Consider the following 14,986-nt stretch of genomic DNA (forward strand, 5'->3'; position numbering starts at 1 on the left):
TTAATTAAGTCTTAATTTCCTACAAATCAGACTCTCATGGTAGCCTCAGTCATTACTTTTCAAGGCCTATGACGACTTAATTTGCTTGCTTTCAACATTGTATTCGTATTTTATCTGATGGATATTATACGATCCATTAATAACATCTCTTGAACAAATAATCTCATTAATTTAAAGTGAATGATGAATCGAGCCATGTTGCTAGTTAAGATCAGGAAGACGTTTTACAATGCTCTGGATTATATATAACTGTGTCAAAGAAGAGAGATACATTTGAGGAGTCTTGTTAAAGGATATTTAAAACAGATTTTCTATTAGTCAAAGTATAGTTTTAAAAGTGAAAAGAGGGTCACTTCAATTCCTAGGGATTTTGCATAATCATTTTATGCTGATTTGAATAATGAAATGTCTAGACTGTTACTGGTTATCATTTTTTCCTGCTGCCTGATGAGTAGTTTTATGCCCCTTTGTGAAATCAAAAGGAAGATACAGTTATTAATAACCAGAAACAGGAGAGGGTGTGAATTGGAAATGAAACACAGGAAGCTGAGGTTTTGCTGCTGTCGCCATCTGCAGAGCCTCTTCCTTTGCAAAGAGGTAGCTAATTTGAATCTTTCTTTGTGCCTCTCACCTAAATTCACTGCACTTGACCCTATGCATTACTGTTATTGCCTTGGGTTTTCCATTTTAAGGAGGAATTATGTCAGCTGTATACCTTACCTCTAATGACTCTTAGGTACTATGTTCGCTTATTTAAAGGAAAGGATGTAGCTGAGTAGGAATTGAAACTTGACAACTCACCTCAGATCATACATTTATAGGGCATTTTGATGAAAGGAAAAAAAAAAACCTTGCATTTATTATCTTGTTTTTTTCTTATCAGTAGCTAATTTATTAATTTGATTCAGTAATCTCAATGATATCCACTCCATTATTATTAAAAGTAGAGAGGTTCTACCTCATTACTTGTGTAATAACTTGGTCATGGTGGATAAAACTGGTTATGCCTCACATCTTTTTTCTGTTCATTTCTTGACTTCATCTCATGGGCACTGGCAGAAATGATGTCCTGCAGAGGGTGAATCCATATTTCTCATGTCACTTTCAGAAGGAAATAGCATGTGCCAGTCTTGTTTCCTGGTAACAGAAGGTGTGTGGATGGCAGCAGTTCAGGAAAGAAACTCACATTTAATTGTATAGCAAGAGACAAAACTGTCTTTTTAGATCAACTATAAGTTCTGATCTTGAAAGGAACTGGGTTCAGGCTAATAAAAAGCTTTCAGGTTACAATCAACTGTAAAGTATTGAGCACTAGACTAAAAGATCAAGTAATCACCCTGGTATTCCCAAACTTCATTCCTGCCTTGGTATGGACAGTCAGGACTCCAGCTCAAGTGACAGTTCAACTAGTCTATGGTCTAATTCTTGACTCTTGTCAGTTAACTTATGCCATATCTGGCCATTAAATGGCATCCACCCAACTCCTGTGCACCAAAATTTTCTTTCCTCTTTTCATAAAATAATATAAAAATCTTGAGTTTGCTATCCAAAGCCTAACTTTATTGAGCCTTAGATTCCTTCTCAATTTTTTACATATTTGTACTTCAGCTTCAAGACCATTTTCTAAATGTTATTTCCTTGCATGGTTCAGCTAATGGTCCTGCAGTCTCACCTGACTTATCTTTAATCCCCAGATTAATTCAACTTTTCCACTGTGCTATCTTTATACTGCTTCAGCTGATTGGTGAAAGGGTATTTCCCAACTTTGTTTTATGGACTCTGGTTCTAAAAAGAAGCTTCTATAATTCAGTACATTTATAATTATACTCCTTACCTAACGATACCTCATTACTGGAGAGTCACATCTTATATTGATCAGTTAGAGGTATTGAGAAAACTATAGCAAATAAATGGTTTTAATTTGGAAATACTCAGAATTTAAAAATTCTGGGTGCTGAGTACATTAACTCAGAGTGTACTCACACATTGATTTTTCACATTAATACCCATTACCTTTTCATGAAATAAATATTAATTAGTTGTTTAGTTGTGGATAACAGTAACATGATAATAAATTTCCATGGCTTTTTTTTTTTTTGCAGTGACCATTTCCTGGGAAAGCGTCCAAATATTGACCCTTGTATAAAAATCACCTATTGCCAAAAGAGACATTTCATGAATCTATATAGTACAGTCAATTTCACTCTTGATGTTTTTTCAAGAAAACTAAAAATATGTTTCCAATAGTACAATAACATGTCTTCTGTCTTTAAGGTCACAAGGTTCTTCAAAGCACCTTTCAAAATTCCCAAAATAGAGAACCTGATGTGAATTAGGGAGAGACATAGGGTCTAAGCCATTAGTTTGAGACTGGGAGCGACAACCAGTGGGGTCGGTCACTTTGTCCACACTGCTGTCCACTGACTGTGTTGTGTTATCATGTTCAGTTGCTAAGTCATGTTTGATTCTTTGTGGCCCCATGGACTTCAGCCTGCCAGGCTCCTCTATCCATGGGATTTCCCAAGCAAGAATACTGTATTAGGTTGCCATTTCCTTCTCCAGCGGATCTTCCTGACCCAGGGACTGAACCTGTGTCTCCTGCATTGGCAGGCAGATTCTCTACCTCTGAGCCACCTGGGAAACCCACTGTCCACTGACCGGAAGACTCAAACGTCTGATGTTTTGGGGTCTGATCTATATATCTATCTATATATATGTGTTGTTGACCATTTTTTATTTCTGTTCCCACTTCATATTATTCCAAAAACTGTTGCTCATTTAACCTTGTGTTGCCCAGTACAGTAGCCCCAATCACATATGGCTGTTTAAAGTAATTGGTTTTTCTTTTTATTGTAATGAAGAATTCATACAATGAAATTCACCATTTTAAGCATTTTTCAGTGTACAGTTCTGTGGCACTAAGCATACTGACACTTTTGTGCAACTGTCACCAACATCTATCTCTAGCACTTTTTCATCTTCCCCAACAGAAACCCTGACCATTGAACTCTTCATTCCTCATTCCCCTCTCCCCTCAGCACCTGGCAACCACCATTCTTTTTTCTGTCACTATGAACTTGACTAAGTATCTCATGTAGTGGAAACAAATAACATTTTTCTCTTTGTAACTGGCTTATTTGACTTAGCATAATGTTTTCAACCAGTAATCATGTACGTATGTGAGAGTTGGACCATAAAGAAGACTGAATGCCAAAGAATTTGTGTTTTTCAACTGTGGTGCTGAAGAAGACTCTTGACAGTCCCTTGGACAGCAAGGAGATCAAACCAGTCAATCCTAAAGGAAATCAGGCCTGAATATTCATTGGAAGGACTGATGCTGAAGCTCAGCTTTGGCCATCTGATGTGAAGAGCCCACTCATTGGGAAAGACCGTGATGCTGGGAAAGATTGAGGGCAAGAGGAGAAGGGGGTGACAGAGGATGAGATGGTTGGATGGCATCACTGACCCAGTGGACATGACTTTGAACAAACTCAGGGAGATAGTGAAGGACAGGGAAGCCTGGCATGCTGCAGTTCATGGGGTCGTGAAGAATCCAGCACAACTTAGCAAATGAACAACAACAAAAATGTTCTCAAGGTTCAGCCATGTTATAGTTCATGTCGGACTTTTGTTTCTTCTTAAGGCTAAGTAATATTTTATTGAATATATATATATATATATATATTATATTTAGCTTATCCATTCATCAATTTTGGGGCACTTGGGTTACGAATAGTTTTGCTATGAACATGGGTGTACAAATACCTCTTTGAGATCTTGCTTTCAATCCTTTGGGTATTCCACCCAGAATTGGAATTGCTAGATCATATGGTAGTTCTGTGTTTAATTTTTTGAGGAACCACTGTACAGTTTTACATAGCAGCTGCACCATTTTACATTCCCATCAACGGTATACAAAAGTTGCAACTTCTTCACATCCTTGCCAAGACTTCTTATTTTTTGTTTTTGTTTTATTTTTGCTTGTTTTTACAGCAACCATTTTAGTATGATGGTATCTCACTGTGATCTTGATTTGTATTTTCCTAATAATCAGTGGTGTTAAGCATCTTTTCATGTCAGTTCAGTTCATTTCAGTCGCTCAGTTGTGTCCGACTCTTTGCAACCCCATGAATCGCAGCACGCCAGGCCTCCCTGTCTATCACCAACTCCCGGAGTTCACTCAAACTCACATCCAGCAAGTCAGTGATGCCATCCAGCCATCTCATCCTCTGTCGTCCCCTTCTCCTCCTGCCCCCAATCTCTCCCAGCATAAGAGTCTTTTCCAGTGAGTCAACTCTTTGCATGAGGTGGCCAAAGTACTGGAGTTTCAGCTTCAGCATCAGTCCTTCCAAAGAACACCCAGGACTGATCTCCTTCAGAATGGACTGGTTGGATCTCCTTGCAGTCCAAGAGACTCTCAAGAGTCTTCTCCAACACCACAGTTCAAAAGCAATTCTTTGGCGCTCAGCTTTCTTCACAGTCCAACTCTCACATCCATACATGATCACTGGAAAAACCATAGCCTTGGCTAGACAGACCTTTGTTGGCAAAGTAATGTCTCTGCTTTTGAATATGCTATCTAGGTTGGTCATAACTTTCCTTCCAAGGAGTAAGTGTCTTTTAATTTCATGGCTGCAATCACCATCTGCAGTGATTTTGGAGCCCTCCAAAAATAAAGTCTGACACTGTTTCCACTGTTTCCCCATCTATTTCCCAGAAGTGATGGGACCAGATGCCATGATCTTAGTTTTCTGAATGTTGAGCTTTAAGCCAACTTTTTCACTCTCCTCTTTCACTTTCATCAAGAGGCTTTTTAGTTCCTCTTCCTTTTCTGCCATCAGGGTGGTGTCATCTGCATATCTGAGGTTATTGATATTTCTCCCAACAATCTTGATTCCAGCTTGTGCTTCTTCCAGCCCAGCGTTTCTCATGATGTACTCTGCATAGAAGTTAAATAAGCAGGGTGACAATATACAGCCTTGATGTATTCCTTTTCCTATTTGGAACCAGTCTGTTGTTCCATGTCCAGTTCTAACTGTTGCTTCCTGATTAGCTATTGTATATCTTCTCTGGAGAAATGTATATTCAAGCGCTTTGCTCATTTTTTTTTTTTTTTAATTCAGGTTGATTTTTAGTGTTGAGTTGTAGGAGTTTTTCTGTATTCTGGGTTTTAGCCCCTTGTCAGATATAGGATTTAAAAATATTTTCTCTTATTCTATGGGCTGCATTTTTACTCTGTTGATTGTGTCCTTTAATTCACAGATTTTAAATTTTGATAGAGTCAAATTTTTCAATTAATATTGCTGCTGTTGTCTGTGTTCTTGTTGTAATAGTCAAGAAATCATTGCCAAATCCAATGTCATGAAGTTTTTCTCTTAAGTTTTCTTGTATGATATGTATAAATTAGCTCTTACAATCCACTTCCAGTTAATTTTTTATATGCTATGAATTAAGGGTCTTGCTTCATTCTTTTGCATGTGAATATCAATTTTCTGAAATATATGTATATATACATATAGATATTGCAAAATATATATTATATATATATATTGCAAAATGATTACCACCATAGTATAAGCTAACACTTTCAACAGGAAGAACTTCTTAAAGAAGTTTCAAAAAGTGCAAACTCTAGTAGAAATGATTGATACATTTGACCACAATAAAATTAAAATTTATACTTTAAAAATGCTTTACAAAGGTAAACATACAGGCTAAGTCTGGAAGAAGTAATTTGCAACATGATTAACAAAAGATCAAAATTCAAAATATCTAAAAAACAGAGACAAGTAATTTAGGTTAAAAAAATGGAAAAATATGTAAAAAACTTGAATAAAAATTCAGAAAAAAGAGCATATAAATGATTAATTGTAATGATGAATAAATGATAAAAAAGTGACTCAGATTCCTCTATCATCATGGAAAAGAAAATTACATTTTTTCATATACATCATATTGACAGAAAAATAAGAAAATAAATATAATCTTAAATTATGAAGTTTACCTGTAGAAAAATGCATTAAAGAAATGTATGCCTTAAATATTATAAACTTTATAACCATATTCCAGCTGCAGAAGCCCCCTAGAACCTCCTTCAGATCACAGTAGCCTTACTCTCAACTTGGAACAGGGCTCAGTGTTATGTGGCAGCTTGGGTGGGAGGGGAGTTTGGGAAAGAAAGGATACATGTATCCTTTCTACTAAGTTGGCCTTTGGCAGCAGCTTTCTAATTTTCTAGGGGGAAAAAAAGAAGCCATAGAAGGAGTACTATCATGGCAGGTTTCAAGCTACCAATGTGTCTACTGACAGTTTTATAGTCAGCTCTTGTGAGCATGTACAAACCCATTCTAACATTCAAGTGCCATTTTCTTCACTTAATTTTTTTCTTGTTAACAAACTAGGTTTATTTTCTGTATCACTTTTCCCTTCTTTTTTTTTTTTTTTTGGAACCAGTTTTGTTTATTTTCTGTGTTCTATTTTTTTTTTTTTTTTTTAACTTTTATTTTGTATTGGGTATTCCCTGGTGGCTCAGATGGTAAAGAATTTGCCTGCAATGCGGGAGAGCTGGGTTAAATCCCTGGGTTGGGAAGATCCCCTGGAGAAGGGAATGGCTACTCACTCCCCTATTCTGGCCTAGAGAATTCCATGGACAGAGGAGGATGGTGGGCTACAGTCCATGGGGTTGCAAAGAGTCGCATAGGACTGACAGACTTTCACTCACTATGCTGCTACTAAGTCGCTTCATTCGTGTCCGACTCTGTGCGACCCCATGGACGGCAGCCCACCAGGCTCCTCTGCCCATGGGATTTTCCAGGCAAGAGTACTGCAGTGGGGTGCCATTGCCTTCACTCACTATAGTCGATTAATAAACAATGTTGTGATAGATTGAGGTGAACAGCAAAAAGACTCAGCCATACATATACATGTATTCATAACATTGAGCAGTGTTCCATATCCAAATTTTGCTATCCAGTAGGTCCTTGTTGCTTATCTATTTTAAATACAGCAATGTGTACATGTCCATCCCATGTTCTATTGTTTTCTAACTCATAAATCTCTTCTTATAATATTTTTTAATTTTTTTTAAATTGAAGTATAATTGATCAACGATGTTGTGCCAGTCTCTGCTGTACAGCAAAGGGACCCAGTTATACACATATGGACATTTTAAAAAATATTATTTTCCACTATGTTTTATCATATGATATTGAATATAGTGGGCTTCCCAGGTGGCTCAGTGGTAAAGAATCTCCTGCCAATGCCAGAAGATGCAAGAGATGCAGGTTCCCTCCCTGGGTCAGGAAGATCCCTTGGAGAAGGAAAGAGTAACACACTCCAGTATTCTTGCCTGGAAAATGCCATGGACAGAGGACTCTGATGGGCTACAGTCCATAGGATCACAAAGACTCAGACACAACTGAGCAGCTGAGCACAACATTGATTATAGTGCCCCGTGCTATATAGTAAGAGCTTGTTGGTGTTTCTTCCTCCTGCATATAATAGTTTGCATCTGCTAGTCCTACCTTCCCAGTCCTTCCCTCCTCCACCCCTCCTTCATGGCAACCAACAAAATTATGATTAGGGACACAGAGGTTCAGTCCTTTTTTTTCTCTTCTTATCATCCTGGGCAGGTCACTTAGCCTCCTCTTTGGATTTCAGCTTTCTCAGCTAGAAAATGAGGAAATATTTGATGATCTCAAAATTTCTACATTGCTCTCTAGTTTCATGAAATATATCCCTATCATCCACTTGTGACTCCAAGAATTTAATTGAGTCTACATTGTGAATTCTAGTGTCAAACTTTTTAAATAACAATATAATAGTAAATCTGTAGTCTCTTTTTAATTACAAGAAGACATGCTTCTAATGATGCTTTAGCTGAAATTTAGGAAGCCTGAGCCTCAGACAGATTCAAGCCTCTATAAATGTCAGAATCAATCCACTGTTGAAAGTTTTCATGAAAGGTTCATGAATAAGCATTTCTACAAATCCTTTGAAATTCTTGGAGTAAACAAACACCAAGATTTTTATTAATGAAATATCAAGTATAATGCAGCCCTTTGTGAATGGGTTAGTGAAAGTGAAAGTTGTTCAGTTGTGTCCGACTCTTTACAACCCCATGGACTATACAGTCTATGGAATTCTCCAGGCCAGAATACTGGAGTGGGTAGCCTTTCCCTTCTCCAGGGGATCTTCCCTACCCAGGGATCAAACCCAGGTCTCCCTCATTGCAGGAGGATTTTTTACCAGTTGAGCTGTAAGGGAAGCCCAAGAATACTGGAGTGGGTAGATTATCCCTTCTCCAGTAGGAATGGGTTAAGATGAAGGCAAAAAGTAACAACAATTTTTTATCAGACTAAGATTGTAAAAAAGGATTTTCTAAGGTTTGGAAGTTACAGAGAAATAAATAATAATGAAAATACTATTAAATATTGACAGATTCTGCATCTAGAATTTCCTTTAAAAATATAAACCAAAAACAAAAGTTTATTTAGAGATAATTTAAAAAATAATGTGAGAGAATGAGAGCCAAATTGTCACAGAATCTTTAATTCACTCATATTATATAAAATGCACATGTAAAATCTATGTATTTAAAAATCTATATAGCAAATGGATAGAATCAATGCCTTTTGTGGAAGAGTTAATGTTCAGTTCAGTTCATTTAGTCGACTCTTTGCAACCCCATGGACTGCAGGCTTCCCTGTTCATCACCAACTCCTGGAGCCTACTCAAACTCATGTCCATTGAGTCAGTGATGCCATCCAACCATCTCATCCTCTGTCATCCCCTTCTTCTCCCACCTTCAATCTTTCCCAGCATCAGGGTCTTTTTCAATGAGTCAGTTCTTCCATCAGCTTCAGCATCTGTCCTTCCAAAGAATATTCAGGATTGATTTGTTTTAGTATGGACTGGTTGGATCTCCTTGCAGTCCAAGAGACTCTTAAGAGTCTTCTCCAACACCACAGTTCAAAAGTACCAATTCTTCGGTGCTCGGCTTTCTTTATAGTCCAACTCTCACATCCATACATGACTACTGGAAAAACCATAGCTTTGAGAACATGGCCCTTTGTTGGCAAAGGAATGTCTCTGCTTTTTAATATGCTGTCTAGGTTGGGCATGACTTTTCTTCCAAGGAGCAAGAGTCTTTTAATTTTATGGCTGCAGTCACCATCTGCACTGATTTTAGAGCCCCCCAAAATAAAGTCTCTCACTGTTTCCATTGTTTCCTCATCTATTTGCCATGAATTGATGGGACCAGATGCTATGATCTTAGTTTTCTGAATGTTGAGTTTTAAGCCAACTTTTTCACTCTCTTTCACTTTCTAGAGTTAATGTTGCCATAGCAAAATGAAGTATCTTAAGTTTTGAATTTCCCTATGTACATGTTTAAGCATTGATGTGAACACAATATATCTTACTTTTAGCTACTAACACTAAAAATACCAGAAGCAAAATTAAGAGGGAAACAAAATGCCCTTCATTTACATTTATTTTCTAAAGTCATTTTAAGTCTTCCATTTTATAAAATGTTATTATGGAACAATGGCAATCATTGCCTACTCTCTATGCAATCTAAATAAATGACTTCTGAGTAGCTTTTCTCTGTATCTCACCACGTTTAACTATAGGATTATAATTTTGTAGTCCTAAAAAATGCATTGATTTTTACATGCATATGAGGAGACCAGTTGGAGTACGAAATCGCAACTCCAGTATTCTTGCCTGGAAAATGCCATGGGCAGAGGACCCTGGCAGGCTATAGTCCATGGAGTTGCAAAGAGTTGGGTATGACTGAGCAACCGAGCACAAGGAGACCAGTAACAATGCTAAAAATAGAAGAATAAATGTATTAAGTCTATCATGTTATTTACCTTTCAAGAAAGGAGAAGGTATATCATATGCAACATTTTGTTTAAAAATTTATAATGCAGCGTAGTTTCCTTTCCCTTTCTAATAAATATTTGAAAGACATGTAATATTAAACAGTTCACCTAATTGAAAACCTTATGTGAAAATATTGGTTCAATGCATGATACTGGATGCTTGGGGCTAGTGCACTGGGATGACCCAGAGGGATGGTATGGGGAGGGAGGAGGGAGGAGGGTTCAGGATGGGGAACACATGTATACCTGTGGCGGATTCATTTTGATATTTGGCAAAACTAATACAATTATGTAAAGTTTAAAAATAAAATAAAATTAAAAAAAATAAAAAAAGAAAATATTGGGGCAATGGTTTTTGGCAATAGAAAGACATCTACTTTCACACAGTGTTCTATGAGTGTTCTTTCGTAAATTAGTCCCAGAAGCATATAAGCCAGCAAGAGAAAGAGCTCAGCAGATTTCTGAAATTTTGGCCAAATAGTCCCCAGTTATGGACAGGAGACAATGGTTTCTCAAAGAGCCAAAATGGACTTAAAAATATAATTAACATAATAATAATGCTGGGCATGGTGTGAAAGACAGTGAATGAGCATTTATTTTGGCTAGACTGATTTAAATTTAGAATTTATCACATGATTTGCATAAGCTTGGGTGAGTTAATCACTTTAGTCTATTTTTCTCTTCTCTAAAATGGGGATGATGATGCCTGCTTGTTAGGGTTGTTATGAAGATAAATGTGTACAACAGCATAGACACATGATAAGCATTTACATGTTAAATTCCCATTGCCCTTGTAGTGATCATCTTTTTTAATGGACCACTGTTCAAAAAATATAGAAACTCATGTAAAGAATAAAATGTGAGCATGCCCATCCAAATAGGGAAAAATATTTCCTGAAAATGAATGTAATAAAGTGGATTATTTAAATGGAAATTGAAGTGAATCAAGAAAACATTCAAATTTCCTCTAACATGGTCAGAGCCAAATCAAATACAAAAGCAGAGTCCTGGACAAACAATATGGTAGGTGTGTCTATTTCCTGCCATAAAGTGAATTTCTAATTATGTTGTGCCTGTTGTTTCAGAGGCAAAGGCCCGTTGAAAAATACATCTGATGTCATTAATGCCGCCAAGAAAATTGCCGAAGCAGGTTCTCGAATGGACAAATTAGCCCGCGCTGTGGCTGATCAGGTAATATAAGAGGGAAGAGCAAGCACATGCTGAGTGGGGTCATTAACTAGCTCTTGGGTTCTGTAATGGGTTTTATGCACTCTATTAAATGCCTCTGAAGAATGAATTGTAGAGAATTGCTACCATTTTACAAACTGACCTCTAACTCTGTTGAGATTGAGTTGATGCCAAAGGTGGGTTCTGTTTTCAAAGTTCCTTTAGAAAGAAGGGTATCCACTTTTTTTTTTTTATTTTATTTTATTTTCATTTTTTAATTTTATTTTATTTTTTAAATTTACACTATTCAGAAACATAGGGTATCCACTTTTTAAGAGACATAACCTTTAAGGAATCATGGATTATCCTGGCTGTCTTCATTCAGAAACTCAATGACATTGCAGAAATGGGAAGCAAAAGAAACAACTTTATTTCTTGTTATAATTGATCTTGCTATAATAATGCTCTTTATAATTCATTATAATTTATGTCCTGGCATACATGTCCACATAATCAAAAACATTCAGATTTCAGCTTTATTTTTATCCAGACACAAAGTGCATCAGAAATTAACAAAATTCTCAGGGTATCTTTTATGCCTTTAGATTGAATTAAGTAAGATTCACATTAAAATAGTTCTCAATCTCAAGGTTGAATATTTGAGTTTATTTCTACTCTTTTCATTTTATTTTGCTGAACTGGAACTCTAAAATCCTGTTCTAAGTATGTCTTTTTTCAATAATGGGCCATTTCTTACAAGCGTACTTTAGGCAATAGACTCTTTCAAATAACTGATGCTTATCTCTTTAAACAATGGTGGCTTACAGTTTGAGCCAGTTTCAAAGGAAAATGTCTTAAAATATATATTAAGATTCTGAAATAGAAAATATATAAACTGTTATTTACATGGAAAAACATTATGAACATGAATTTACTACAAAACAGATCATCCTCTTTGGGAACACTGAAAGATTTAGGATTTTTTCCTCCTCTGTGGAGGAGGGCTTTTCTCGTAGCTCAATTGGTAGAGAATCTGCCTGCAATGCAAAAGACTGCCTGTGATGCAGGAGATGCGGGTTTGATCCCTGGGTCAGGAAGATCCCCTGGAGAAGGAAATGGCTACCAACTCCAACATTCATGCCTGGAAAATTCCATGGTGGACTACAGCCCATGGGATCACAAAGAGTTGAACATGACTTAATGACTAAACCACAACCACCTCTCCCATAAATGGCCGTGGTCTCCTGTGGTTTTTGAGTTACTTACTATATTTTATCTCCCTCATTTTCTAATATAAGACTGTTTCTCTAAATACTTGCCTTCAACATCCCATATTATAGAATACCTCAAGTCAATATCCAAATTTACTCATCTTCTGAAGTCTGAAAAGAAAAACTCATGATTAAACTATTGGGATTACTTTTAAAATAAGCCAACAGATTGTCTCATATTATATATATGATAGCAAATCTGGGGGAATGTTTTGCTTACTTTTGAATTTTTGAGAAACACTTAAGAGTAAAAATAATTTACTAAATATTACCAAAATTTGAAAATCTCCTGAAATGTATAGTGATTAAGGACCAAACCATTATTATATTGCTAATTTCAGGGCACTACTGATTGTCAAGCTTCCTACATTTTGGAGCAAAGGTTGAGTTCCATATGTCACCTAGAGGGTTCATGTAAAAGAGAGGAGAGAAAATGAGTTTATTTGAAAATAGCACTCATACATGCAAACATACAGAAATGCACCAGCCGGGAAAGAATGCTGCATTTTTTTCTGCAAATGTTGAGGCAATTTTATGCAAATATTGGGATAAGTGGAGTGACCACAGATTGGCAGTTGGTTCTGAGAGAGGATTGTGCTAGGATGGACCCCTAAGGAGTAAAAGTAGATGAAGTTTGGATGGTTTTTCCATTATATTCTGAATCTCAATGGCTAAAACTACTTCTCAGTATGTTTAGGCTCCTTGAGCTCAATATTTTTTATTGTGATTCTTGTTTTTGATTTTGTAATTTTGGATCTTTATTTCCAACAATTATGTATCCAGAAACGTAGCCCCCAAACAGCTTTGATATCTGGAAAGCAAATCACATGTGCACACACACATACAAATCCCAGGATTTTAGATGTATCTTGAGATTGTGAAGAAGTATTAAAATGATATTTAATGATGACTTAATGAAGAAAAGATAAACATAACCTCTTTGTAGCATTCTTCCTGTCATCAGTTGTGAAGCAGCCTGCAATTTTTGCTAATGTTTGGTCTGAATGGAACATTTCTTTTTCAAATAATGCATCCATTTCTACTATTCCAATGGTATAAGAGTTATTTTTCTTGGTCCATAATGCCTTTATTTGTGTTTTAGTACTTCAGTTTAAATAACAGAATAGAATGAGCATTTCCAAAATGTGCATTGGTTGGCTTTATTTTGCCAGAAAATATTTTTATGAAGATTTGAGATATGCACACAGTATAAACTTTTTACGGACTGTTGCATTTTTAATTACTGTTCCATTGAGATAGAACTTCCATTTTAATTTGCTGCAAGGTATTTGTATGAAAGGCCTTTAGGGAGATATCATTTTAAAGTTAATTCCTTTCAGTATATGGGTCTCTGGAGTAGGATAAATATTACAGTATGAAGAACTTGTAGGAAGCTAAAAACAGTCTCTGTGGGATTCTTTCTTGATAAATGCAGTTACTGAAAAAAAAAATACCACAATGGTAAGTGTTATGTAGAAAAAAGACCCCTTTGTAACTTATTAAATAAATGGCTATGTCAAATGACTGGCTTCATAGTATTAATGAAAGAATTCCTTTTCTTGAGCTTGAAGGAAGCTTAGCTGGAGTCTTTTTCTCATACTTTTGTTCTAAATAAGGTACTTTACTTTGGGCTGTGGGTGCTCGTTTCTTATAGTGTTTCATCAAGGATCTGGTGATTATATGTCCTTTTTAAGTGCCAGGTTGAGGGAGAACAATAGAATGTCCTGGAGAATTTTGAACTGAACTTTGGATAGCAATAGGAATATATTTCAATTGCTGGATAGCCGTTGGCATTGAAGCTTCAGAAATGCTTTAGGGAAGCATGTAAATGTCTCTGAAAGTGTTCAGCTCTGTTCAGTGTGTATTTGACGGACATCTACCGACTTAAGTTACAAAGAGAATTCAAAATCCTTGGTCACCCGATTTTTTTTTAAGAATTCAATATCTCCGCTGCATCCTTAGAAGGGTCCTGTTGTTACACTGATGAGCTTATTTCAATGGGCTTCAAACTCATTTTACTCACATCTTTTTCTTGTACAATGGTCTTGATTCTTCTCACAGTCTCTGGTTTAAATTAACTTTATCATGTTGCTAAATTTTTTGATAAATATGATATTCCAGAAAGTGCAATAGAGTTTCTTTAGTGAATGATACATTTCTTATAAAGCCAAAAGAAACAAATGCATTTTCCTTTTTTTTTTAAATTTTATTTTATTTTTAAACTTTACAATATTGTATTAGTTTTGCCAATATCGAAATGAATCCACCACAGGTATACATGTGTTCCCCATCCTGAACCCTCCTCCCTCCTCCCTCCCCATACCATCCCTCTGGGTCGTCCCAGTGCACCAGCCCCAAGCATACAGTATCGTGCATCGAACCTGGACTGGCAACTCATTTCATACATGATATTATACATGTTTCAACAAATCAAATTGAAACTCTCTTCTACTATGGCAGAGAGACTGCCACACAGAATGATTTCCTTCTAGCATATGTTGCTTTGCTGTCTGTGTTAAAATAACTTTGCATATAGTGACCATGGAATGGGCCATTAAGAGAAATCCTATAGAATATTGTTTTCTTTGTAGTTTAGAAGATAATTGATAAAATACTTATACATTCATCCCAATAAGACTTTCTGGGAGATCATTAAAATTC

General features: G+C 36.2%; 1 protein-coding gene across 5 annotated transcripts in view; it reads left to right on the forward strand.

The window, feature by feature from the left end:
- The window catches only part of CTNNA2 (catenin alpha 2), a 1,366,346-nt gene that overhangs the window by 1,306,102 nt on the left and 45,258 nt on the right, over nucleotides 1–14,986 (forward strand). For all 5 annotated transcript variants that reach the window (XM_086323685.1, XM_086323687.1, XM_086323688.1 and 2 more), the window contains exon 16: nucleotides 10,973–11,078. In XM_086323685.1, coding sequence (XP_086179811.1) covers nucleotides 10,973–11,078 — 106 coding nt within the window. The remainder of the gene's footprint in view (nucleotides 1–10,972; nucleotides 11,079–14,986) is intronic.

The sequence above is a fragment of the Bos grunniens genome, chromosome 11 (assembly GCF_055505025.1).
Source record: "Bos grunniens cultivar Pamir isolate PY7600 chromosome 11, Bosgru_T2T1.0, whole genome shotgun sequence".
NCBI classification, from domain to species: domain Eukaryota; kingdom Metazoa; phylum Chordata; class Mammalia; order Artiodactyla; family Bovidae; genus Bos; species Bos grunniens.